This window comes from Sturnira hondurensis, unplaced genomic scaffold (genome assembly GCF_014824575.4).
Source record: "Sturnira hondurensis isolate 20B ecotype Veracruz unplaced genomic scaffold, ASM1482457v3 Scaffold0002597, whole genome shotgun sequence".
Lineage (NCBI taxonomy): Eukaryota > Metazoa > Chordata > Mammalia > Chiroptera > Phyllostomidae > Sturnira > Sturnira hondurensis.
The window spans coordinates 988,698-1,015,305 of NW_028075228.1; the positions used below are offsets into that span (position 1 = coordinate 988,698).

Here is a 26,608-nt window from a genome sequence, read left to right on the forward strand (position 1 = left end):
AAATGCTTGTGCTCCTTTGGGCCAAGTGCTCAGCGTGCCTGAGGTCAGGGGTCAGAGACTGGCAATTCCCCTGCCAGTGGGTCACCGTGGGCCACCTGCCCAGTCCCCAACTTAGGGTGCTGCATGGCCTCAGGGGAGAACAGGGAGGCTGCTGAGGGGGGGAAGCCGTGACCAGTGTGGTCACAGTCATGTGGGAGCTACCCTCCCGGACCTGCTCCGTGCTCCGATGCAGCTGTGCCTGCAGGACCAGCCTCTGCCCCTCAGCTGTGGTCCTGGCCCTGCTTGCCCACACCCCGGGGCCCTGCCCTGTCCTGTGCTTCTGTGCCCCCCATTCTGGGGTGGCCTCTGCTGGCTGGCACCCAGGCACCACACTTCCTTCATGGAAAGGACCCTGAAAACCACATGACAGCAGCTGAGGGCTAAGAAAGCCAACTTTTGCCAGGCTTGCAGTCTATGCTGGGAGCTTGGAGGAACCTGGAATGTGTTTTTTACTGCCTCCTCCTGCCCTCAGGCATGGGCACCCCGACCCTGACTTCACAGATGAGGAAACGGGCTGAGAGGCACACGACCATGAGTGTGTTGGGATGCGGCCTCAGCACTTGACCAGAGGAATTGGGACCCGGAAGAGGGAAGGGAAAGGTTTGCAAGGGGCAATTCAAGGATGACAGTGGGGCCTCCCACCCTAGCCTTGGAGGAGCCAGACTCCCCCTTCTATGCCCTGGGACCCCTTGCCCCAACGCCTCCACTTGTCCACCCGGATGCTCCTCCACAAGCCTGTCTGCACCCATTTCCCATGTTCTCCATCTCTTGAGGGAACATTACCTGTGAGCTTATGAAGGATGCCTCAGTTTACCCCTTGGGGCAGAGGCCTTGTGACCACACTGGCCCTGAGACCCCAGGTTGCGGGTTGGAGAGAACGCAGGAGCCACAGAGAGGCCACCTGGGCCATATTCCAAAAGAATCCTTCAACAGCCCCCTCTGCCATCTTCTTAAATGGCCACCAACAGGAAGTTGGTGCAAGATGCAGGAAACATGGAAGACGCTTAACAATCGCCACACATCTGGAGACTAAACTGACACTTTGTACTCCCACAGCTGGAGGGTAGAGTCCAGCACTGCCTCCTGGGGTAAAACCAGGGGCCTTGGGGCTGGCTCCTCCTGGAGGCTCTGGGGAGAACCCGCCTCCTCGTCTTTTCTGGCTTCTTCATCCTTGGCCCCTCTGTCCATGGTCCAGGCCAGAAACAGCCACTCAAGTGTCCCGTCGTCTCCCTGACTCTGGCCCTTCAAATGTTAGGGCTGTATGACCCTGGGCTCACCCAGGGACCCAGGACCAGCCTGTTTTAAGACTCCTTTGCCCGGTGAAGTAACGTATTCATAGGCTCAGCCTCAGGGACCAGAATTTGGACAATTTGGGGGGCCCTCACTGCTGGTCCCAGTATCTAAGGGCAGCTGGGGACCCCTTAGAACCTGGCAGAGGTGGGCTCGGGCTCTTTCAAGACAGCCCTGTGGTAGCTTCCACAGTTCCCGATCAGCTCCAGATGAGCCCCCTATCTGGGAAGATGGAACTAGGCCACCCCAGGGGTGGGCTGTGGCTGTGAGGCCTGGGGCCAGCTCCCTGTCCTCTGGGGCACTTGCGCCAGGCTCCTCTCTGCGCAAAGCATGTCTCCAGCATGCTGCCACCCTATTCCAGCCCCCCTGCTCCTGACCTCCTGTCCAGTCTCTTCTCCCAGGTTCTAACACGCACAACAGCCCAGGGGCCTGCTGGCTTCATCGAGGCCTGTGCCCTGGACTATGCTGCCCCACCTCCTTCTAGGGCTGCCTCCTTCAAGACCAGCTCAAATGCCACTTCCTTTCCAGGAGTGCCCCTGAGGAAGTGCCTGCCGCCCCCCCAGGGCCCACCATGTATGTTGAGAGGGCCCATCAGCAACTTGGTTTAGTTACTCGTGCGTCGGACCTCATCCCTCGGACAGAGCTGCTGAAGGTAGGAGAACCAGAGCTTTGGGCCCAAACAGCATGGGCTATGCCACAGCCTTTCTCTTCCTGAGGCCCTGAACAGCTGCTTACCTCACTGGGCCTCAGTTTCCTCATCTGTAAAATGGGCTGAGAGCAATCCCATGATGTGTTTCCCCCCACATGGTCCCTGTGGCCAGGAGAGCAGCTGGTCCCATCAGGTATGTGAACATGCTGGGGTCTGGAGTGGGACCCCCCATGCCCCTCTCCCTTGTATTCAGGCGAGGAGGAGCCCCTCCCACGTTGTGGTGTGGCTCAGGCAGTCTCCCCCGTGCGAGGCAGGTGGCCCGGCCCCTCCCTGCAGTCATCCATCTCCCCGCTTTATTAATGGCCGTGTCAGTGCCGCACAGGACGCCGGCAGCTGTCTGCAGTGACGGATCACGACGCGCTCCTGCTGCTATTTGTTCTCCAGTGACCTTGTCCCCCATTGTCGCGTGTGCGAGAGTCATGAATGTGGAACATGATAATTTGATATTGATCTATTTGGTGAGCTAAGAATTTACTGCATCCTTGATATTTTAACAAAGGATACGCCTCACTCTTGTAGGCAGGATAGAGGGCTGGTCTGACCACTGCTCACCGCCTGGTGGGAAGGGCCCAAGGCAGGGCGTAGGGGTCCTGGTGAAGTGCGGGCTGCTCTGGTTCAGAAAGATGCTGGAAGGGCCACCAAGCAGCCCTAACAGTACACACAGGACCTCAACGAAGGTGACCCTGAGCAACTGACCAGAGATGCAGAGAGAGGCCCCACTACCACCACTGAAGACACAGGGACCAGGGCTGGATGTGCAGGACGGGGTAGGGGGACTGACAAGGAAGGGGCTGAGGAGGGCTGGGGAGTCCCGGGGGTCCCACGGGGAACTCTGGCACAGCTCTGTGCAGAGGCCAGAGGGTCAGGTGGGCACGCAGGCCCAGGGAGTAAAGAACAGCAGGAGGTAGGCGGGGCGGGGGTAGCTCAGGTGCCCAGGGTCTCCAGAAGGAGGTTGCATCACAGGACCTCTAAGGACGGAACTGCCATTTTCAAATTTACTGTTCAGTGCTGAAATCTGTCTTCAAAATTTTTTAGATGTAAAAACTGAACATAAAACAGGAAGAGTTCAAATGTCAAAGTTCAAGGTGATTCCAGGGACTCTTGGAAAACCCTTTCATAATCTTGATCTCACTCAGCCCCCAAACTTGGGGGTCGTCACAGGGCATGTGTATGTGTGTGTGTGAACACAGGCATGCATGCAGGGAGGTCTGTGAGCACACACAGACACAGGCATGTGGCCAGGCATGTGAACACACAAGTATGCAGGGATGTGTGTGTGGTATGTGCACCTGTAGGCAGTACCTGTTATTCACTGTTGGTTGAAGTCAGCCTGGCACTGCACCTATTTTTACACAGTTCTCATCTAAAACTAGGTGCTGTGCCCCGGCCAGGTGGCTTGGTTGGAGCGGCGTCCCGTACACCAAAAGGTTGTGGGTGTGATCCCCAGTCGGGGCACATATCAATGCTTAGTTTGTGGGTTCAATCCCCAGTTGGGGCACATGTGGGAGGCCATCAATCAGTGTTTCTCACATCAATGACTCTCTCTCTAAACAATAAAAAATTATCCTTGGGTGAGGATTGAAAATAAGTCAATTTTAAAAACTGGGTACCGAGTCTCACTTTGCCTCCCATGGACTGGAGCAGCAACAAACGCCAGAAGCCCCGCCCCGAGACGGGAACCCCAGCCTTAGAGCCCCATGACCTGGCTCTCCAGGACTGGGCGCCCCCTCTCTGAGCAGACATAGGGTCTTGCTCCCCAGGGGCCCTGGGCTGCCAGTGGATCCCAGCTCTACGGTGGGGACCAGAGTGGCAGGCAGCTCTGCTTCTGGACACAGCTGGAGCGCCGACCCCCTGGCCCTCAGGGGTGGGGACTCACCCCAGGACACGAGGTGCACCTGTGCTCCCTGAGGCCCAGTGCCAGTTCTGTTCTTGGCTGGGCGTCTGCACCTGCAACCCTCCCTGCTGTTTCCCCGACTCTGGGAGGGACGCGGGAGAAGGGTTCCAGGGGAAGCTGGCCCGGGTGAGGGTGTTTTTAGGTTCCAAGTGTGAACGTGGCAGGGCCATGTCTCACCAGGGGGAGACACCGAGGGTTGGGGTGTGCACAGTGGCTGTGGGTTTGAGGCAGGCCTGGGTGCACCGCCGGCTGTTGGGACTTTCAGGCCATAGGCATGGCAGCAGGGCCAGAGTGGTGATTAGGCACAGGTTTGAGCAGTGGCAGTGGCTGGGTGGATATGGAAATGCCTGGTGCCTGGGCAGTGGGCGCTGGGGGCCTGGGATCTGCTGACCCCAGTGGTGGGAACTCCATTCCTGCCCTGGCACGCTGCTGGGGCCTCCTCTGGGGAGCCAGGAGGGCTGGGGAGCTCCCAGGTGGGAAACTGTATAGGGTTGCCAGCCCCAGACTCAACTTCTGACAAAACAGAGCCCTCAGTCCTTGGTCAGGACCCAGAGATCCCAGAGAGGCACCAGCCTCTGATCACAGAATTAGGGGAACCTGGGCAGGAAGGGTATGGGACTGAATGCTGGGAAGAGCCTGGGAAGTTTGGCCCCGACACTTCTGTGGCCGTTTCAAGCCTGTCACCCATGGGGGTTCTCTTACCTTGGCTGGTCCTCTGGGCCTGCACACACACATGCTACCTGCTCATGAGCACACGTCCAGAAGGAGGGACGTGCTAGAACTCGGGGACCAGTCAAGCCAGGTGTGTTCCCTCTACTCGGGGTCCTGGGGGACCCTGCAGGCAAAGGCTGACCTTCCGTCTGCTCTGAGGAGGCAGCCTGTCTGTGCAGCAGCCCCCACCAGGAGCCCTGGGTGTCCCAGGCTGCCCGCCAACAAGCCTGGACCCAGCTGGGCCCCTCCCAGGGAGGCCCAGGCAGAGGGGCTGTCACAGCTCAGCTCTCCGGTGCCTGCTTCTGGCTTTCCTGTGGGAGCTGGTGTGGGGTGGGCGGGCTGTCGCAGGTGGGAGTGTGGGGGTGGGGGCATTTTCAGTCAAGGGGGAACTTTCCGAAGTCTTGTGATCCTCGGTCACATTAATTTAACAAGTGGAGCCCAGGGTTCTGTACCTTAGAAAGACCTGTTCCAGGGACAAACCAGCAACATCCTTCTGTAGTCTTGTTGTTAGCCGAAGATGACCGCAACTTTTTGAAAGCATTTGATATAGATTATAGTATAAAACAAATAATTAGGTGAACATTTTGAGGAAACAAAATTTGTAGCATGGAGACATGCAGTGGCAAGTCACTGGGATTAAACAAAGAACCTATAGTGTCGAGCCTGGCTGGGCTCAGTGGCTCCCTCGCTCCCACAGGCCAAAGGACCGGGGGAGGCCCAGCTGTCCACCTCGGTGTTGGGGGCCTCCCTTGAGAAAAGCCAGCGGTGGGCACAGCCGCTGAACCCCTTGAGGACGGCCTGCTTGGTGGGTGGGCGGCTGGCATGCACGACCGGACCGAGGGTAGAAGGGAGCGTGGAGCCGGATGGTCCTGCGAGTACACGCCACACCCAGCATCAGGCCTGGGTGGTGTCGCAGGCCACATGCAGCGCTGGGGTGCGGAGAGTGGTCCAGACCTGCCAGCACTCGCCAGCTACAGCCTCTCGACAAGGCCTGGCACCTCTGCACGGGCAGGATGGCTCCTCCAGCCCCCCGTTTGCTGCTCTTTCAGACACACATTTTGGGGACAGCCAAGGCCAGACTCCTGGGGTGCTGTGAGTGCCACTTCCCACTGGTTTTGGCCAGGGCAGCTACCCTGGTCTTTGGTAAACTTCAGAAGCTTCTGGATTCTCTGCTCGGAGCACACATGGGGCACTCAGGTGTCTGAATCAATGCCAAGAGTGAGAATTGGGAATGCTGACACATGGCTTGCTCTTCAGTGGTCTGGGGAGGGTCGGGGGCCAGGGCCTGTCTAGTGGGGGGTGGGGGGTGCCTTGGGGGGCATCTGGGAAGGAGAAGGTGGCATTCAGACAAAGACTGAAAGGAGGGGTTGGGGAGTGCAGGGGTATATGGAGGGAGCAGCATGGAGGGGTGGGGGGTTAAGGGTCAAGGCGGAACAGCTGCAGGGCCATTGGCGGGCAGCTCCTGGACTCTGTGGGGGAGGATCTGGACTCCAGAGGAGAACAGTGGAACCCAAGCCCTTGCAGCAGAGGTGAGTGGTTCTAATAGTGACCACGTGGCCACAGAGACTCAAACATTGACCACCTTGTCCATCTCAGAAGTTTGAGGCCCGTAGTCTAGAAGGCTCCCTTTGTGGGGGCTGAGAATTTGCACACAGCTCCCTGGCCCTCTAGTACCCTGAGCTTTGTCCCTTCGGTGGTCAGCTTGGCCCCGAAGGCCTACATGAGCCTCCACCAGGCTTCCGGGGGCATAATGATGCCACTCTTGAGATGGGTACCACCCTGGAGCCACACAGGGAAACCCCAGGGAGGACAGAAGAGATGACGGCAAGCCCAACCCCCTCACCTGGAAACTAGGCCCATCCTCAGGGTGGGCTCCTCAGAACAGTCAGGGTTCAATCAGGAGACTTTGTAGGGGTCGCAGGTCACATCGGGCAGCAACACGGACGTCCTAGAGAGCGAGAGACTCCCCGTGCTGTGTGACACGCATGTGTGTGCAGACGAGTACATTGTTTGCACCTACAGAACAGCCCCTAAGCAGGCCCCGGGCAGACAGCACAGCACGGGTGTTCTTTTCTCTGTGCAGCTTTACTGAATTTCCTCCGAACTGCGGCATCCCTGGGTGACAGCTGGACACCCCCTGCCCCCGGACCTGACCAGCAGCCTCGGGGCACAAGGGGTCAGACAGGGCTGTGGGTGTGGGACAAGGACAGGGCAGAGAAGGCCTCTTGCTTCAATCTCATCCCACCAGGCCGGCCTCTGTTGCACTCGATTGGGAGGTTCTGGTTCAAAGCAGATGCTGGGTCCTGGGGGCCTCCGGAGCTCCCTGGCTGTGCGGGTAGAACTGCCTGACAAGGTCCTTCTTGTTGATCTTCCCCATCCGGTTCCTCGGGATCTCCTCTACCAGCAGAAGCTCCGAGGGCACGGCATATGGGGCCAGGACGCCTCTGCAGAGACAAATGTGGCCTGAGAGGCAGGAACTCTGGGCCCAGAAGCCCAGCCANGTGGGACAAGGACAGGGCAGAGAAGGCCTCTGTTGCACTCGATTGGGAGGTTCTGGTTCAAAGCAGATGCTGGGTCACAGGGGCCTCCGGTGCTCCCTGGCTGTGCGGGTAGAACTGCCTGACAAGGTCCTTCTTGTTGATCTTCCCCATCCGGTTCCTCGGGATCTCCTCTACCAGCAGAAGCTCCGAGGGCACGGCATATGGGGCCAGGACGCCTCTGCAGAGACAAATGTGGCCTGAGAGGCAGGAACTCTGGGCCCAGAAGCCCAGCCACGTCTTTGCCTGTCCCGGGAGGGTGCCCTGCTGCAGGGCACGCTAACACAGAGATGCTCTTCTGCCCACCGGGACCGGGGGGAAGGGTGAACTCTACTCGGGGCCAGGTCTCCTGGAGCTGGAAAGGGCCAGTCCTACTCTGCACCCTGGTCCCTGCAGCAGCCTCAGCCAGACAGGCGGAGATGGTGGCCTCCCCGCACCAGAGCCCAGCCCCGCCCACTCCCACGAGGCGCACCCCGTTACATGTGTTCCCCCGTGTGGGGCCACCTGCTGGGGGCCTGCATCCGTAGGTCCCATCTGGAACTCCTCCTTAGGCTGCAGGCCCACACTCTCCTCCCGAGGCCTTTTCTGGGCAGACAAGAGCTGCCTGCTCCCTGCTCTCTAACAGCTACACACGGGGCCGCATGCCTCCTGGTAAGGAAACTGCAGAAGCACAGGATGCTGCCTGGGGTGGTAGGTCCTGGCCTCCTATCTCCCAGGGCCTCCTGGGCAACAGGGTCTCCAGCCTCTGGGGCTGCTGACAAAGACCTTTAGGCCAGGCCAGAATGATGCAGATAGTGGGGAGCAGGACACGTGGCCTCCCATTGTCTGCCCAGGGCCAACAGGAGGATGGTGCCCTCCAGGCTGTAGCTGTGGGGCAGCCTTGGTCATTGAGAATGAGTTGTAGCAAGGAGCCAGTGGTGGGGGTGGAAGAGAAACCCCAAATCTCACCTACGCAGCCAGGTGCTTATGAATAAACATGGGCCTAATTGCCCTTGCAGGCTGGGTCCATCTGCCCACAGGCAGAAAGCATCAGCAATAACAGTCCTGAACACACTGCTACCTCGAGCCAGCTCCTGCCATACAGATTGCTGCAGGCCGAGGGCTGTGGTGTGGCTCCGATTCCAGCCAGGTGCTCAGGGTACGGGCTGCTGCTGGCGCATGAGGAGACACTGCCACCACCTGTGGTCCTGGCAGCTGCAGGAGGTGGCTGGGACTGCCCACTAGGATTGAGACGACATGTGGGGGGAGGCTGGACTTCGCTGGAACAGGCCACCAGGACTGACCTGGGGACCCTGACAGTGTGGCAGGGTAAGCCCCGAGGGCCCAACACTCCCACCTGCCCCTGGAACATAGCTGCCCCTGCTCCACAGCCTGGCTGCCTAAACTCAGTGTCTCCAGTGGTGTCCAGGTGGCATATTGTTTTGTGGTTCCCCCCATGCCGGGCTTCCTTTTGTCCTGCCAGCAGTGAGCTGGGTGCCAGGGCTCAGAGAGAAGGGGCCCCAAATGATGGCCAATTCCCAAGATGAACAGATTGAGTGGTGGTGGGGCACCATTTCCCAGGGACTAAGAGAAAAGCCAATCTAGAATCCCATGTCCAGAGAAAGTATCTTTCAAGAAGGGGAGTGAAATGAAAGACAGTTTTAGACACACAGATGCTGACAGTTCCTTGCCAGCAGACCCGTACCCCACGGGAGCTGAGGGCCAGCCATGGCAGGAAAGCAGCAGAGAGGGGAACAGACACCGTCTCCTTCTCGCTTAGTTCTCCGTAGGAGACAGCCATTCGAACAAGAATGAAGGCGTGTGCTGTGGCTGCGTGACAAATACAAAAGTAGGTGCAGAGCAACAGCAGCACGCAGGACATCTGTGCATGATGAAGCCACCGTCACTGCGGGAGGGAGACTGTGGCAAAGTCAGAGACTCACATCAACAACCCTAACTTAGCAACCACCGTAAAAGGAAACAAAAGCTATACAAATGAAAAAAATGATCTTAAGGCATTGTGAAGAAGGTAGTTTAAAATCTGCAGACCCTGCCATTTCCAAGAACAGTGGTCCTTCTGGGAAGGAGACCTTCATGTAGGGACAGAGTCTGTGAGGTAGGCCTGCTTTCCTCCCAGCCTAGCAACTGGTCTACCATGAAGCTCTCAGGACTGCTGCTTCCAGGCAAAGCAAGACCTCAGACAGGAATCCGCCAAAGCTGAGCTGTTTGTTAAGAGCAAGTTTCCCTGTGAAGAAATCTACCCGGACAGCGGAGGCATTAACTACCGCCTTCCACACTCGCCTCCTTGGAGGAGGGACAGTGGGGCACAGCTGGACAGGACTCTGCTCATCACTCATCATGGTCTGATCAGATGATGACATGGAGGATTTCCCCAGGTGTTTAAGTCCCACCTGACCCATTTCCACGTGGCAGTTGGGGGGATGGAAGGGTGGTAGGCTGTCCGTGGCCTAGACCCTGCCCACGTGGTGGTGTGACCCAGCTCTGAGGCCACGATGCACCTCAGGGAGATGCATCACCTGAGCTGGGGCTGCCAGCTTCCGGATTCCTTTTAAAGCACAGTGTCCGGGAGGAGGACAGTCCTTTACTTGGGAAGCAGAGAGACTGAGGGGGCAGCAAGCATCTTCAGAAATGAAAAGACGGCAGTCAAAGGGAAAAAGTTATTTTTAAAATTCTTCCAAAAGGACCCCAAATGGTGGCAAACATGACACAGAAAGAAACAGCAGCCTTGCTAAGAAGCCAGCACCCACTCCCCACCCCCCGACACGCACAGGGACGCAGGGCGGCTCCCTCCTCGGGGTGGGCGGCCTCTGTGTTACTGTGCAGTGGCCGCCCAACTGGAGGACATATGGCCCAGATGCCAGCCTCAGTCTGAGACAGTCCTCACGGGGGCACACAGGGTAGCCACCTGCTCCGCTCAGTTCCGTCCCCCTTAGAGCATCTCCCCAGAGTGCCCCCAAATTCTCTGCACACAGCACCCAATTTCAGAGTCTTCTCACACCCATGGTCACAAGCCATGATCGTGACCGTCAGTGCAGGACCCTGCTGGGGGCTGGGCCAGATGCTGGAGCTGAATTTTAGGGAGATGGGGAGACGAGCACAGAGCACAGGTCCATGAAGGAGCAGAGATCCATGCCAGGAGCGCGGGCGCCTGCCTGAGGTTAGTGAGAGGCTATGGACTCGGACCTGGGACTTGGGGAGCTCTCAGGACAGGGGACGTACACTCATACGTGCACACCTCCCTGTGCAGTTGTTAACAGAGTAATTGTTCAATCAGAGCGGCTTCTCCTCTTTTGTTCAGCGGCAGTGCTCCAACGGCGCTTCTGCAAATTCCAGGGGTCTAACTGCCCAGCTGCGCTGTCCCTGATGAAACAAGTGTCCCTGCTGTTTGTGAAATCATGTTAGACAAGCCAAAAATATCTTTAACGCCGAGAAGGAGGCCAGTCGAGTTGGAGGGGGGTGTATGTACGAGTGTACACGCCCTGTCCTGAGAGTTCCCCAAGAGCTCCACAGGGAGGAGGAAATTCTTGGATTTGAGATTAAGGAAGGGGGGGTGGTGGAGATCACTATCAGCCTCCTTCCTGAGCTCACAGGAACACTGCTCTGTGGTTCCCTCAGACCCTCCTTGTCTCCTCCTGTCCAGCCTTTGACAAGGATGGGACAAGAGGTTTGGGTTCAGCCCTGGACTGACCCCTGAACTCTGTGGGCACAGGAAAGGGGCCTGTGAGCCTTGGGACACAGAAACCACCGGGATTGGGCAGATGGCAGAAAGGCTCTGGGGAGGGTTTAGGGTCAGGCAAGGGCGACCCTCGTGCAGGGTGAGGGAGGGACAGGGACTGCACTGCTGTGGGGAGGTTGGCCACTCACAGGGAGGGTGGACCTCTGGCCTTGGGTGGGCAGTGAGCAACCAGAGAGCAACCAGAGAGGAGCTGGCTCACCCCAGTGTCCCGGGGCCAGGCTGGGGGCTCTGGATCTCCGCTGCAGGTTCACCGGCAGTTCACCCCAGTCACACTGCTCCTAAACCCGGGGGAGAACCTGCTGGCTCACCGCAGGGGCCCCCCGTCCAGGGGCATGTGTTTCTGCCACCTCGGAACCTTCCTCCGGACCTCGGACCAGAGCCACGCAGCTGGGAGCAGGTATTCCTCTTCCCCTGTAAGTGTTTGCGGCCCCTCGGTGGTGGGCACGCACAGGCTCTGGGCTGGCCTCTGCCACCTTCACAGAGCCTCCCGGGCGTCCTCTGTCAGCGCAGCCTCATCTAGGTACCGTGTTGCCTGACCTTCCAGGTCCCCCTTCAGATGGATGACAGTGAGGCGCAAGACTCCCAGCCACACGTCCCCCAGACCACAGGACAGTCCACGCCCCTGACCACCCATGCCTCTGAGGTGAAACAGCTCCCGCCTCCCCCACCCCTTGCCCTGACCCCACACGCCCGGCCCGGCCCTGCCTGCACAGCCCTTACCTGGCCCACTCTTTGAGCTCCCCGTGGGACAGTGAGTGTCCCTCTTGAAGTGTCACCACTGCGGTGACCCGCTGGCCCCATGTCATGTCTGGAACACCAATCACAGCCACATCTATGGACAGAACAGGGTGGGGCACCTTAAATGCCAAATTACCACTTCTGGCTAAAAGCAGCCAGGAACATAGAGGAAACACAGGGATGTGGGGCCCCTGGGGCGAGTCCTGGGAAGCAGCTGCCCAGCAGCCTTAGGGAGTGCAGAGGTCTTGCTGGGGGTGGACGAGGACGGGCTCCCCACGGTGTCTCTGTGGGGCTGGGAGCAGAGGGGGAGAGGGCCTGCCTACCACTCCTGCCCTTTCCCTGTCCTTTGGGGCAGTCACTGAGGAAAGGGTTGAAGACAGTTAAAAGCCTAGAACATTTGCCTCCCATCCCTACAGGCTCCCATGGCCAGGCCATCTGGGAGAGTCCCAGTGAAATGACTAGGCCTGGTCCACAGAGTTGCCTCCACCATCCACGGGTCTTCACAGCCTGAGACTCGCACCCCAGCTGCAGCCTCCGGTCCTGCCCAGGATGCTCAGCCAACAGCTAACCTGATCACGCTGTCGTTTTTGAGCATGGAGTTACTGCCACTTCCTTGCACTGAGGTGTGGGGCGCCAGATCCTAACCACGATGTGGGGCTGGCAGAGCCCCCTGTGTGGTGTCCCACGGTGGGACAACCTGGTCCCCGTTTCATCTATAATCAAACAGAGGAAAACACACCTAGCACGTTCCCGAGACAGAGGGTCCAGACCCAGTGTAGCTGGGCTGACCTGGCAGCACCGTGGCCACTCACCCTTGATGCTCGGGTGGGCCAGCAGCAGCCGCTCCACCTCCAGGGCGCTGACCTTGTAGCCACCGCTCTTGATGATGTCCACTGATGTGCGTCCCCGGATCCAGTAGTTGCCATCCTTGAACACAGCTGTGTCACCTGAGGAAACAGTCTCCGGTCACCAGAAGGCGTGCTGGGGCTGTGACTCAGTGCGTTTCAGTCCCTGTGCCTGCAGGGACAGGCACAGAGGACGTGTGTACCTGGGCGGGGAGCAGTGGGCGCCTGCATCTGTGAGCATCAACACCGCTGGTATGCTGGCCACGGGGGGGCAATTTGGGGACAAGGCAGCAAGCACAGAGCTCAATGGCTGTTGACTTCAGTCTGCAATGTGGACACCAGAATAGCCCTCTCTGGTTGTGTCCCGATGAAGGCAGAATGGCTGCGGTCTGCACAGTCATGACCCAGTCCCCTACCAGTTGTCTCTCAAGTCTGTGAGAACAGAGAAGAAATGAGAGAACTGGCTGCCTTAGCCCATCTGCTGTGGGGTTCTAGCTGCGGCAGGGCCCTGGTGGGGCTGGGTATCACCATGGCCCCTCTTCTGATGGGGTGCTCCTGGGCCACATGAGGTGCCCTGTGGGTCTCGGACAGGAGGAAAGGGCCTTCCTGATCCTTTAGCTGACCGCCTGCTTTCCCGCCTTCTCCTCTCGGGCATCATGCTGCCAGGAGCCCTCCCCGGCTGAAGATCCAATGTCCTTTCTCAGACACCACTGAGCATGGGAGGGGGCGGGATGGAGGACAACAAGGAGCTGGAGGTCTGCACTACATCCTGGGGTGTCGAGGGGGTGATGAGGTGGGCGGTGTGAGCACACACGTGTGAACGCGTGGCACGTGTACAGGGGCCGCTGCCACCCCACTGTCCGCAAGCACTGCTGCTTCACCTGTCGGCTCTCACACCCTACACTTCGTGCTGGGTTATCAGCTGAAATAAATCATAAATATCTCATTATATATCATGCCGTCTGACATAGGAAGGAGCCATCCATCACTTTACCACTCCTGGAGACCTGCCGCGGTGCGGGGCACTCTCCAGTCTATTAAACAAGACGGATGGGTGTGCTTGGATGGACTTATTTATAGTGCAGCGGGAAGGCCAGGCTCCAAGAGCACAGGGCTGCGAGCACGGTGGTTCCCTCTCCTGTGCTGATAGGAAGCGAAAGAAACGAGATGCGTCAGAAAGCTGCGGCGTGGCACGGGGACAGCCTGAAGGTGCAGGCGTGAAGTGACAGGCGTGGGCCGTGGGGACTGGGGGGGGGGGCGCAGCCTGCTCCAAGTACGGCGGGCCTAAGCAGCCTTTCCCCATCGCAGCTGCGTAGCTGGCTCTGGATGTGTACTCTTCGCACTGGACAGATGCACGGCCTTTCACCAGTTTCCTGACTGCCAGCTGCCCCTCATTTAAATGCAGAGAGTAGCCCTAGTCCATTCACGTCCGTCACATCGGTCCACTGCCCAGGGTGAGGCCATGCTGGCATTCAGGTCCCTCCAGGGGTTTCCTGACCCCAATCCCACTGGCCTGGCGAGCCCAGGGACCCAGCAGAGGAAGGCGTTGCTGCCTGCCCTGGGCTCTGCCTCTGACCTGGTCTTGCTGGAGACCACCCCCCTCCGCTGCCCATACCAAGGCCCATGTGTCTTTGGGGCCTCCATCAAGGTCACCTGAGCCCTCTTTGAACCGCTCAGTCCTGCTGTGTTAATGCAGCTTAAGTCACGGTGCAAGCCTCCTGCAGCTGCACCCACTGGCCACTCTGCTACTCCGAAGCCCCTGACCGCATCCCCTCACGCCAGGGCATGGATATGGCTCCCTGTCTGCCATATTCCTGTGCCCCACCTGCTGCCTCCCCCACTTCAGCCCTATTCACACCCCAGTTCTCTGGCATCTCCAGGTGCCCCTTCCCACACATCAGCTTGTGGTGGACAACGGCTTCCTTCAGCACCTGTCTCCTGCCACCAGCCTGGTGAAGAGCAGTGAGAACTAGGGTCTCCTCCTGCGGAGAGTCAAGCCCTGGAGTGGTAGGGACGGTGCTGGAGACATACGGCAATTGTATCACGGCGAGATCTGGGGCTCTGTGTGCCACGTAAGGAAAGACGCACATGAGGGACAGCTCTGGTCACTTATTTGGACCCTTGTCAGGCAGAAAAGGTCTGAATGACGATGACAGTCCAGGTCATCCTGGATTACCCAGCAGCCCCCACATGTGATCCCATAATCCTTAAAAGAGGGAGGCACAGGGGGAACGTGACACACACAGAAGCCGAGAAGCTGGGTAAAGGTGGAGGCAGAGGCTGGCGATCACCAAAGCCCGAACACCTAGAGCCCCAGGAGCTGGAAGCAACAGGAAGGATCCTCCCCCAGAGACCCCTGAGGAGCGCGGCCCTGCGACACCTGGATTTCAGACTTCTGGTTTCCGGAATCAGCGTGGGGTGGGAGATGGATTGCTGCTGTTAGAAGTCCCCACTTAGTGGTGAGTGGTTACAGCAGCCCTGAGACACCCCCACCAGGTGAGGAGCTGTGCTCTGTGGCACAAGACATTAGTTCTGGCCGGCCACATGCAGAGGCAGGGCGCTGGCCTTGTGGATCTCGGTCTGGAGGGGAAGAAGCACATGAAGTGGAGGCAGGGGGTGGGGGGCTGAGGCCCAGTGTGAGTGGGGCATGTGCATGCAACCCCCCGTGGGAGCAGGAGCAAGGCTGTGAGGAGCCAGGAGGGTGGTGGGGTGGACAGTGCAGGGCATGCCCCGATACTGTCTTCACTGAGAGCCCTGCAGGCCATGGGAGGGTCTGGCCCAAGGTAGAGAGACAGCCTTTGCCTCTCAAAGCTCCTTCCCACTGCACTGCGGAAGCTGTACGTGGCTTGTGACTGCAGCCATGCCCAACTGGGAGTAAGGGTGGGTGGGACAGCAGGCAGAGCGAGGGGACCTGGGAGGAGAGGACCGGATCGGGACCAACAGGTGAGGGAGGAAGCAGTCCAAGCTCTTTGGCTCACCCCATGGGTGGGGCGCACTGAGGGCCCGGGGTAGAGATGGGCTAGACACATGCACGGGGGGCATTACAGGATGGGCAGGAAACCTGGGGGATCAACGGTGGTCACCCAGGGAAAACACTGAGCAGGAACCAAGGAGCCGAAAACAGTTCAGAGAAAGCCTGTCTCATAAGGACCCTTCTGGAGCTTGTGCTGGGTCTCCTGGCTGCTAGGAAAGCTGCACAGACAGCCTGTCGGTGTCTTTAGGAAGTGCCTGGCATGGACCCTCACCTCTCAGAGTCCTTTGGGAGTGGCCACGGCCGAGTGAAAGACAGAGTGGGAGGCCCACCCAGCCCAGAGCTCCTGGAGCTTCCCCACACTCATCAAGCTGGTGGCTCGCTGGGGAGAGGAGCAGAGGCAGAGGCAGAGGGGCGTGCTCGGGAGGAGTCGAGGACAAGGCCGGGGGCTGCCACTGCTTGCAGAAGTGCAAAGGTCATGGGGCCATCACTGAAGGAGGGGAGGTAGTGGGATGAAGGGCGGGGGAGACTGGAGGAAGGACTCAAGGAATTCTGGCTCTGAGGGGACCCTGGAGAGAGGGAGAGGCATGGCCAGGATCCAGGAAGGTGGGAGAGGGCCGGGTTGGGGCGCTCTCCTTCTCTGGGGTGAGGGCACTAGGGGAGAGTCAGGGGGATGAGGGGTGAGAATAGAGGGTCTGTGGAGTGCAAGGTCCACCAGATGCCAGTGTAGAATCGCTCTGCTCTCCAGGGGACCTGGTTGGACTGGTGGGACAGGATGATCACGCAAGTACCTGGGGGCAGGCTCAATCGAGAGGTGACGACCACATGGCTGCCTTAGGCTCTGAAAAACAGGGACCTGGAACACCCCTCCACATTTATTTCCTTGGGTGTTGTCTGAAATGGGTGCTCTGCAGAGCTCCAGAGAGCCTCTGACCCAGTCTCTCTCTGAGGGTGAGGCTTGCCCATAGGCCAGTGACAAGTGTGCCCAGTGCTGCTGATGAAGCAGTGTCAGAAAAAGGGGTCCTCGGCCTTCACAGGTATTGAAGGAACGATGCAGCATGGAAGCTGGCCTGCAAGGGTGGGGGCCATGTGTTTGCAAGGGTGGGGGCCACTCACAGTGGGGCTGCTGAGTGTGGCACCCACTGGTGGCGCCCTAGCTGCCCCCACCAGCACTACAGAGCCGTGTGCACGGTGCAGCAGGACAGGGTGCGCCTCCCTCGGCTCCCACTGTGGCCCTGAAAGCACCTGCACTGGGCAGTGTCCAGGAGAGAAGGAGCTAAGGAACAAAGCCAGTCTCCAAACCCCTAAAGAGCCCAGGGGAGGCAGACTTAAAAAATAGAAGGAAGCATGGCGGGGGATTTCTGCAGTGCCCTGAGGCAGGACGCTGTGCTCCTGGAACCTCTGGGCAGCCAAACTGTGAGGAAGGGCAGGCCTGGACGAAGGGTGCAAGGCCACAGTGGGCCCTGGCCTTCATGCCGGAAGCAGCCCTGACTGACAAGCGGCATCTCCAGACACACAGGGAGCAGTGACAGTGCTTGCCGGGCCCTTGCCTGCCAGCCGCAGGAGACACCGCAGGCCCTGTGAGGCTGGCCTCACCACCCCACCAGGGAGACTAGCGGCAGGCCTGTGGCCAACGGCCAGTCCCGCCTCTGATGAGGTGTGGGTTTGTGGGCAGTGGCCCCCAGTCCCGGAAGGCTCAGGCCTGCAAGACTCTCTGACAAGATCTGCTGAGCAGCCGTGTCCCCAGGGGCCTGACTGTGGGAGGTAGGGGCTGGCCCCCGGGTGCGGATCTCCAGGGAGCTGTGCTGAGGCCAAAGGCCAATCCCTGAAGGTCATATTTATATGGTTCCATTTCTATGACATCCCTAAAAGGCAAAGAATGGTGGTAGCCAGGGATTAGGGACAGCCGGAAGAGGGGAACAGGTTCAATGCCACCAAGCTGCAGCTCAAGGGAGCCCTGTGGTGATAGAAATGTTCTCATTGTGGCGGTGATAGTTACGTGGCTCCTCACACAGAGTAAAGGCCGGGAGTGGAATACACGCACCTGCCTATGCACATACCAGTGCGGGTGGGGCAGTGGGACCTCAGCGAGCCTGGGAATTGGCTTTGGTGATGCGCCAGTTACATGGGCACTGCCTCCTGGGGAAATCGGGTGAAGACACAAAGACCTCTCTGCACATTACTTGTCCCCTCCTAATGACTTCCCAAGGCCCACAGAAGAAATCCCAAGTTCCCGATGTGCCTACTGGGCCCTGCCACCTCCTGGCCTCTCACAAAGCTGAGGGGAGACTGTAGGGCAGAATTCTCCAGCACAGTCTTTCTCCACCTCTGCACCGACATCACATCCCTTCCTGCTTTGCACACAGAGTGAGAGACCTGTGCCTCTGCCTCCCACTGGCGGTTGCCTTCTCAGAGGCCCCTGGACACCATGGTCTGAACGGACCTCCCTGCTTGCTCTGCCAGCTCTCCGTGTGATTTCTGATTTCTCAGTGCAGGGCCACTGGATGAGCATCAGCGAGGCTGAGGACTGTCCCTATGTTCTTTAGGGCTCCAGTCCTAACCTCCGGGCCTGGCACATGGAAGCTAAACAGTCTCAACAGAACGGCAGACAGAGGTCAGCCCCATGGCGAGGGTCGTGCTGCTGAGGGGGAGCTTCAGACAAAGACCCTAAACAAATCAACAACTCTCACTTTTGTAACAACCCCTTTATCAAAATGCACTGATCCTGGGATCGGTCTCCTGCTGATGAGCAGTGTCCCGCCTCCTGGCTCTGGCACCTGGCCGTACTCAGAGAGCGGTCAACACAGGGTGCTGTACGGTGCTCGGGCACACTGATGTCCAGAAGGGTTTGGACACTGCTCTCTAAACCAATGCTATTTTGTGCCTCTGCCCTAACCTGTAATTGAACCTCCCAGTACTCAGAGGCTAATTTTCTGGATGTGTGGGTAAACCATGGGTACAAGGCCTGGCCTTGCCCGTGTATGGTCCTTAGGTGAAGTACTCCCAGCTGGGTGAGCGTCCTGACCCTGGAGTGACACAGGAAGAGTACGGTCCCTGTCCCCATAAGGACCCTGAGCTGTGGGTGGGGCATGACAGCATCCCAGATGCTGCGTCCCCGGCTGTGCAGAAAACTGGGGCAGGAGAGTGAAGAAACAAAGTGACGGAGACCCAGATGCGCTCTCACTGTGGCCACGGGGCATCCTGCACTGGGGCTCCTGGTCCCTGACGAAACTGAGGGAGCTGAGACCAAGGCCGTCAGCTCCGGCTGCTCTGCCCTGCGGCCCCCTGTGTGCCCACTCAGAGCCTCGGCTCTACCTGCACGTCACCCAACAGGCTGGGTGGTGGTGCAGCTATCCCGTGGGACCCAGAGATGGGTGCCTGTGGTGTAAGAGAGGCGCCGCTGCTACCTGTGTGCCATGCAGAGACTCGGGCAGCTGCTGTCCTGACCTACTCCCAGGGGACCAAGACGGAGGATGGTACCAGAAGGAAACGAAGACACGGCAACCTCCAGGAGCACAAACCTCACCTGAAAACTGCCAGGGCGAAATGGCAGGGTGAACACAAGTTGTCTCCCTAGAACAAAATCAACAGTCACTTTTTTTATGGCCCAAAGTTCTAAACAGGGAGAACAGGAAAGGAGATTGCATTTAACAAAAATATTGGAAGCTGGAAAGCAGATGAACTAGTGGTAAGAACTATGTAGACCCCAAAAGTGGACCCCTGTGAGGCGTGGAGAAAGGCGACAGGATGCTGATTCACACCAAGGGCTTGGGCAGAGGCCTTTGCGGGGAGGTGGAGAAGACGAACTGAAAGTCAGAGGCAGGTGGAGCCCCGCTTTGCAGCGTGGTGGTAGCTCGCTCTCTGGGGACGGAGGGGATTGGGTGGCCAGGCAGGAGGAAACGGTGGGCCTGTGAGCACCCAGGGCTCAGCTGCCCCAACGCACCCTTCTCACTCTACGCCACCAAGAGGTCGCTGGGCATCAGAGGGGACAGTATCAGCCAAACAATTCCCAGAGCTACAGGACACAGTTTCCAGAGTTGCTGGCATGAGGAGGAAGTCGTGGTGCCCCTGGTGCATAGCCTGTCGAACTTCAGGGCTCTGGGGTCAAAGAAGACTCCCTAGCACTCCACAGAAGGGGAGGTCATGCAGCACCAAGAGTGACATGGCTGCAGCTGGCAGCAGACATGGACGCTGGGGACTAGTAAAGGGATGATCCCTAACCTGGAAATCCGTCCCCAGCCCAACCAGAATGAAGACACTGCCAGATATGTATCCATTCTCAGGAGGCTCCTGGGGGATGTGGGCCCCAACCTGAAGAGTGAAGAGGAGGGAGGAAGTCATGGTGCAGGGACAGAAGGTTTAGCCTGGGGGAAGGGGGGCACTGTGAGCAATGGAGGGCCAGGTGGGAGCTGTGTGCTGATGCAGAGGGGACAGCCCAGCTGAGGGCAGCAAGACACTGGCGAGGGGTTCTTCGAGGAGGGAGGGTGGCAGCACGTGCCTGTGCTGCAGAGCTGGTTGGGGTGTGGAAGTGGGGGATGAACAGACGGGCCTTCCCGACCTGGGGAAATGAGCCACGGTCCCCACACAGCCCAGCTCTGAGCAAATGTGCAGGGCCTCACGCCACAGAGGCTGCACACAAACCACTGAGGACAGAGTGCTGTGGGGGCGATGGGTGGACCGTGTCAGCGGTCATTTAGCACCCGGCGATCAATATTAAAGAAACAGCTAACAAGTCTTGGGGGACGGTAGTTGTTGTTTCCAAAACTGGTGAAACCAATGGCATCTTCCAGCCGTGACGTCCAGCTTTTATGAAAAACAAAAACAAAAACATTCACCCTCTAGCCAGAGCTCTGGGACTGACCAGTGCAAAAAGGAAAAAAGGGGGCCAAAGGAAGAGCACGGAGGCCCAGGAGCAGGTACGTGCAGCCAAGCACATGGCAGGGCACAGGGCAGTTTGGGCAGGGCAACGCACACCATGCTGCTGCTGCATCCCTCCACATGAAAGACAGATCCCGGTGGACTGAAGACTGCACTTCATGAAAGTAAAGTCCGACAAGTTTCAGAAGAAAATACAGGAGAAGATAATTATGACCATGGGGAACAAAGGATTTTTAAGCAGCATGAAAAAATGAAGCTCACACAAAGGAGCTGCCTGCCGGACAGGACTACACTACCACCACAGTGTCTGCCCACAAAGGTGCCACCGACAAAGGGGACCATGACAGCCACAGCAGGGCTCAGTTTCATGCAGTCAGGGAAGGCCCAGGGCAGCTGCAAACTGAACAGCCAATGACACTAAGTGTCTTTGGAACAGTGACCCTGCCTCCCGGGGAGAAGCAAGGCTTGTGTACGAATGGTCATTCTTGGTCACCCAGGTGCAGGCTGGGACAACCTCCAGTTACCGGTGCTATCGCAGGACCCCACTAATGTGGTCCCTGTCTTTCAGCACTCTGCTGGATCCCTCATTATGACTTATTGGTCAAACTAAAAGTCTCCTTTTTGGAGAAACACGTCAGAGCTCAGGCAGCCATGAGTAAGCTGCCCTGGCAAGGTGTACGTGGAGCAACATCACTCCTGAGTGCTGTTCTGAGGCCTTCTTAACGTGATAACGTTTAAACATCAGTATAAAATTTAAGAGCAATTTGTACTTATCTGTGTTTATAAGAGTACAAAACTTACTAAAGAAATACTGAGAAAACAGAGAAGGACGTGTAGGTCATTCAGTGGGAATAAGAGCCAGTGTTCTGTGCTCGGCATATACAAACCCAGTCATGCCCACCCCTCACACGATACCCCCACACACGTGTGCATGACCCACACCAGCAGGGTTCCCTCATGTTGCTGTTCTTCAGAACATGGCGACCAAGGTCTCACATCACTCCGCTGTTTGGATGGATCATGCTATGTGTACCACTCCCCAACACTGAGAAAGGGGCTCCAACTTCTCACATTATAGATAACTCTGTAATGGACATCTTGACACACCCACTTTTGACCACCTCTGATTATTTTAACTAGACTCCTGGGAACACTCTCAATGCCCAGGCCCACCTGTGTGTGGGAAACGCTGGCCTTACAGCATCGAGTGTCAGCTTTTTAAGACTCTTTGCCAATTTGGTCGAAAGGATTCAATCTTTGTTTTCACGTTTCCTTCCTTCATCACCAGGAAGTAAAACATGTCCCACATTTTTTGCCAGTCGTACTTCTTTTCTGGGGCCTGCCCATTGTCTTTGCTCAAGGCTGTCTGGGCTCTGTGGGTGACTCTTTGGGCTACATGGCTGGCCCTCATTCACCACGATGATGACAGCAACACCTTAGAGAGTTTCTACACTCCACAGAGGCTGCAAACCTCTGGCAGCCCAATCAGTCCATGTAAGGGTGCTCTCTTCTGCTGTTCTTTTGGTGAGTTCTTGAAAAAATATATTTTATTGATTATGCCATTACAGTTGTCCCATTCCCCCCACTTCATTCCCCTCCACCCTGCAAACCCCCTCCCACCCACATTCCCCCCCTTTAGTTCATGTCCGTGTGTCATAAGTTCTTTAAGATTCTATATTTCCCATACTATTCTTGCCCTCCTGCTGTCTATTTTCTACCTACCGTCTATGCTACTTATTCTCTGTACCTTTTCCCCCCTCTCTCCTCCTCCCATTCCCCTGTTGCTAACCCTCCATGTGATCTCCATTTATGTGGTTCTGTTCCTGTTCTAGTTGTTTGCTTAGTTTGCTTTTGTTTTAGGTATGGTTGTTAATAACTGTGAGTTTGCTGTCCTCTCACTGTTCATATTTTTCACCTTCTTTTTCTTAGATAAGTCCCTTTAACATTTCATATAATAAGGGCTTGGTGATGATGAACTCCTTGAACTTGACCTTATCTGAGAGGCGCTTTATCCGCTCTTCCATTCTAAATGAAAGCTTTGCTGGATAGAGCAATCTTGGATGTAGGTCCTTGCCTTTCATGACTTGGAATACTTCTTTCTAGGCCCTTCTTCCCTGTAAGGTCTCTTTTGAGGAATCCGCTGACAGTCTGATGGGAAGTCCTTTGTAGGTGACTGTCCTCTTATCTCTTGCTGCTTCTAGGATTCTCTCCTTCATTTTAATCTTGGGTAATGTAATGATAATGTGCCTTGGTGTGTTCCTCCTTGGGTCCACCTTCTTTGGGACTCTCTGAGCTTCCTAGACTTCATGGAAGTCTATTTCCTTTGCCAGATTGGGGAAGTTCTCCTTTATTATTTGTTCAGATAAGTTTTCCACTGGTGGCTGTTCCTCTTCCCCTTCTGGTACTCCTATAATTTGTATGTTGGAACGTTTAAAGATGTCCTGGAGGTTCCTAAGCCTCTCCTTATTTTTGTGAATTCTTGTTTCCTCATTCTTTTCTGTTTGGTTGTTTCTTCTTTTTTCTTCCTTCTGGTCCAGTCCATTGATTTGAGTCCCAGTTTTCTTCCCATCACTACTGGCTCCCTGTGCATTTTCCTTCATTTCAGTTAGTGTAGCCTTCATTTTTTAATCTAATTTGTGACCAAAATCAACCAGTTCTGTGAGCATCCTGATCACCAGTGTTTTGAAGTGTGCATCTGATAGGTTGGCTATCTCTTGGTCGCTTAAAAGTATTGGCTCTGGGGCTTTGAGCTGTTCTTCTGTTTGAACCACTTTTTTTTTTGTCTTGTTGCTCCTGTTACGTACTGAAGGGCGGAGCCTTAGGTGTTTACCAGGGTGGGGTAACCCAGTAGCTCAGCTGTATGTGGGGGCGGGGTCAGAGAGGGAACAATGGGGCTTGCTCCACTCTCTGTCAGATTTCAGTCCCCTCTGCGGCATGCCACAAGCAAATTGGGCCCTTCTGATCCTGGTTCACAGGTGAGTGGGCTTGTGTACATTCTAGGATCCTGTGGGTCTCTCGAACTAATTCTCCTGTGAGGCACCTTTTCAATCGGTAATTCTACACTTTATTTCCCGTCACTGGAACCCTGGGTGGCTTGGTCTGTCTCGCTGCCCGTTTTTGCCTAGTTTATCTGTGTGCGAATGTGTGACTGCAGTCAGCCCTATGCCTCCCAGGTCTGGCAGCCACCACCTTTTCCTGCTGTGACCCCTCTCCGCTGGCCACCAACTCAGCCCCTCTTAATGGTCTGGTTGAATAGTTGTCGGACTTCCGTACAGTTCAGTTTTCTGTGTGTTCTGGTTGTGTTTTTGTTTCTAAATCTTTGTTGTCCTTAATTTTGGTTGTGTGAGGAGACACAGTGTTTCTACCTATGCCTCCATCTTGGCTGGAAGTCTGATTTTCTTGTGGTTCTTTCTCCCAGTTACCTACATACCTTCTATACATGTATCTATCTAAAATTAGGGAAATACAGTTTACTGTTTACTGTCACTTTTCAACATTCAACAGTGTATAATGCATACATATCCTTTGAAATAAATCAGAGATACCATTTTTTCCCTTCATACTCAGTTATCAGTCTCTTTATAATGATAAAACTGCTCAGGGTAAAAGCATCAAGAACACAGTAGGAGCTACAGTGTTCGCTCAGCGCTGCCCCACGTCCCCATCATCATCTGGTGTCCCCATGTCTGTCCTGTGTTCTCATCTCTGTGTCCTCAGCTCCATCCCACGCCCTCCTCTCCCTGTGCTTAGCGGTGTCCTGTGTCCTCATCCTTGTATTCTCACATGCACCCTGTGTTCTCATCTCCATCCATGTCCTCAGGTCGGTGTCCTTATCCCCATGTCCTTGGCTCTGACAGCAGGGTCAGTGTGGAACCCTGCGGGAGCCTGGGTCCCAGAACTGCCTGTCCCTTTGCCCTGGACCGGCCCCAGCACCTGTGTGTGCCGGCCTGCGTCTCTGAGGTTATGGCAGGGTTTGGGTAGAACTCAGCGGGTGAGGGGTCACTGTGGCTGTCAGGGAAGTGTCTGGGGGAGGCCTTTGATTTCTTCCCTGAGAGGCAGCCAGGCGCCCTGGGGCTTGTGCGGAGCTGCCCACACGTGCTCCCTGGCAGAGCTGGGGTGTGGGAAAGAAGACAGACACACACAGGGCAGGGAGGACCAGAGCGGCTGGAAGCAAAGTGGCTTGTCTCCTGCCACCTGGCCATGGGGAGGCCACTGAGGAGGAGCTGGCCCACTCGGCTCTTCTCCAGCTCTGGTCAGAATTCACATGGCGGGAGGGCTTGGCCAGGGAAAGGGTTAAGTTTAATTTATCCTGATTTCTATTTAATATCATGCTCTCCCCGCAGGAGCCGGCAGCTGTGCGCTGATTGTGCGCTCTCATTATGCAGTCTGTATCGCTAATGGCCTGTGACAAAGGCATGCGGCTTCCAGGCCTTACCCCCGAGAGCCAATTAAACACACATACTCCCTTCCTGTTTGCAGTGCATTACAATGAAATTAAACTGAATTTCAAAATCATTTTCTCCTAAAGACATCTCTTTACAATAATTAATGCATACTATTCCTTTTCAGCTGAAACACTCATCAAGAGTAGGGCTAACACGCTTGAACGCGGACTGCCCCACATTCTGCATTGCTGCTGCCCTTGTGCTCAGTCAGCCCTGCTGCCAGCAAAGTCCGCAGGGTTTGGTTCCTGTGCTTTTAAAGAAAAAAATCTGCAGCTTTTTATTGGAATTTTAAAACGAAAGAAGATGGATACAGAGTCAGTCAGGTTTCCAAATTGGAACCACTCATAGGGATGTGTAAAAAGCACAATTAGTTCAAAAGTAGTATTTCCTAAATTCTGCATTTGAGAGACAGTATCAGAGAGAGCTTTGTTTCCACCAGACTGATGTGTATTATTGCAGATGTTTACAGAAGGTAAACCAGACAGGCGTGTGTTAACATACTGACCACATCCTGTCACAGGCAGAAACCAGAGGGCCCAAAACAGGCAACCTGGCTCCTGGGCCCCCAGCTGGGGGCCCTCTGCTGACTGGGTTCTCCCGCCAGCACTCCTGGGGCACTGGCTTCTATTCTGGGGGCCAACAGACACACAATCTGCAAACCTTTCAGAACCCAGCATGGAGGGACTGGGGGGACAGGATACTACCAACCACAGCCACTAGGAAATACACTTCTGAGGGTGTGTGAGACAGAAAGCTATGGATGACTGTGGGACCACAGGGTGGACATGGGGCCAGCTGGGATCAGCAAGTCCAGTCCAAAGTGCCACCTGCATGGGGACAAAGGGGGGGCTGCTTGATACCTCCCAGAAGTACTCTCTATCTGCCCCTCCACCCTCAAGCCCCGACTCGGTGGACCCATGCAGCCCCCTGCTCTGTCACTTGGTGACCTCAGGCTCATGACAGTGGCAGACTGGAGAGTGGACACAGGATCCATCCCCCACGAACCCATGCTGACCTGAGCCTGGTGAGATGACACCTGTGTGGGTGGCAGCCACAAGCAGCACATGCCACGAGGGTGAGCAGGCTGAGGGCCACAGCTGTGTTCTCCACACCCTCTCTCCTGGCCCAACACACGGTGGCACAGTGACCCCGGGAGGCATCCCATTCTGTCTGCAGGTGGCCTCCTTTCTCCTGCGCTCTTCTTCCCCACAGAAGAGCAGGCATTAAGGCACATTTCTGACTTCAGGTGTGATGTAATAACCCCACGTATGATGACATGTGAAAACAGGCCTTTCTTTTTAGAAAATGTTGCCTCAAGATCATTATGAACTACTGTGTGTACAGCATGGAAGTTTTAGAACTACAGAGACAAAAAGAAAAGGAGAAACCACCCAGAATGCCCCCTCTAGAGGTAGGGAGCTGAGGTTCTGGTGCGCGTTCTGGATGAGCACACACACCAGTGAACCGGTGCAGCTGCACACCTGTGCACTCCCATCCGCTGCCGCCTCGACTGTTGGGCTCAAGGAGGTTGGGAGTGGGGGACACAAGGGGACAGGGTGAGGAACAGAATGGTGGAGGGGATGTGGGATGGGGGGCACAGAGGGTGGGAGGCTCCTTGGAACAAGCTCAGGGTGTGCACCCCAGGTGAGAGGATGCTGGCATGGGGGCCCGCCAGTGCATTTCAGCAGTGATACTTCCTCCTGCCGGGCACGGGGGCCCCAGGCTCTGGCAACGGGTTTATATTAGCCTGCTCGGGCGGATGACACAGAGTGCAGACTTTGGTAGGGAACAGGGAAATGAATGACCCACACCAAA

At 56.6% G+C, this 26,608-nt stretch overlaps 1 protein-coding gene across 3 annotated transcripts in view; it reads right to left on the bottom strand.

The window, feature by feature from the left end:
- Positions 1-6,709: 6,709 nt before the first annotated feature.
- ACSF3 (acyl-CoA synthetase family member 3) overlaps positions 6,710-26,608 on the bottom strand; it is a 70,582-nt gene continuing 50,683 nt past the window's right edge. For all 3 annotated transcript variants that reach the window (XM_037040166.1, XM_037040163.1, XM_037040164.1), the window contains 4 exons: positions 12,467-12,601; positions 11,637-11,748; positions 7,226-7,361; positions 6,710-6,956 (listed from right to left, as the gene is read on the bottom strand). In XM_037040166.1, coding sequence (XP_036896061.1) covers positions 6,729-6,956; positions 7,226-7,361; positions 11,637-11,748; positions 12,467-12,601 — 611 coding nt within the window. In that variant the 3' untranslated portion in view covers positions 6,710-6,728. The remainder of the gene's footprint in view (positions 6,957-7,225; positions 7,362-11,636; positions 11,749-12,466; positions 12,602-26,608) is intronic.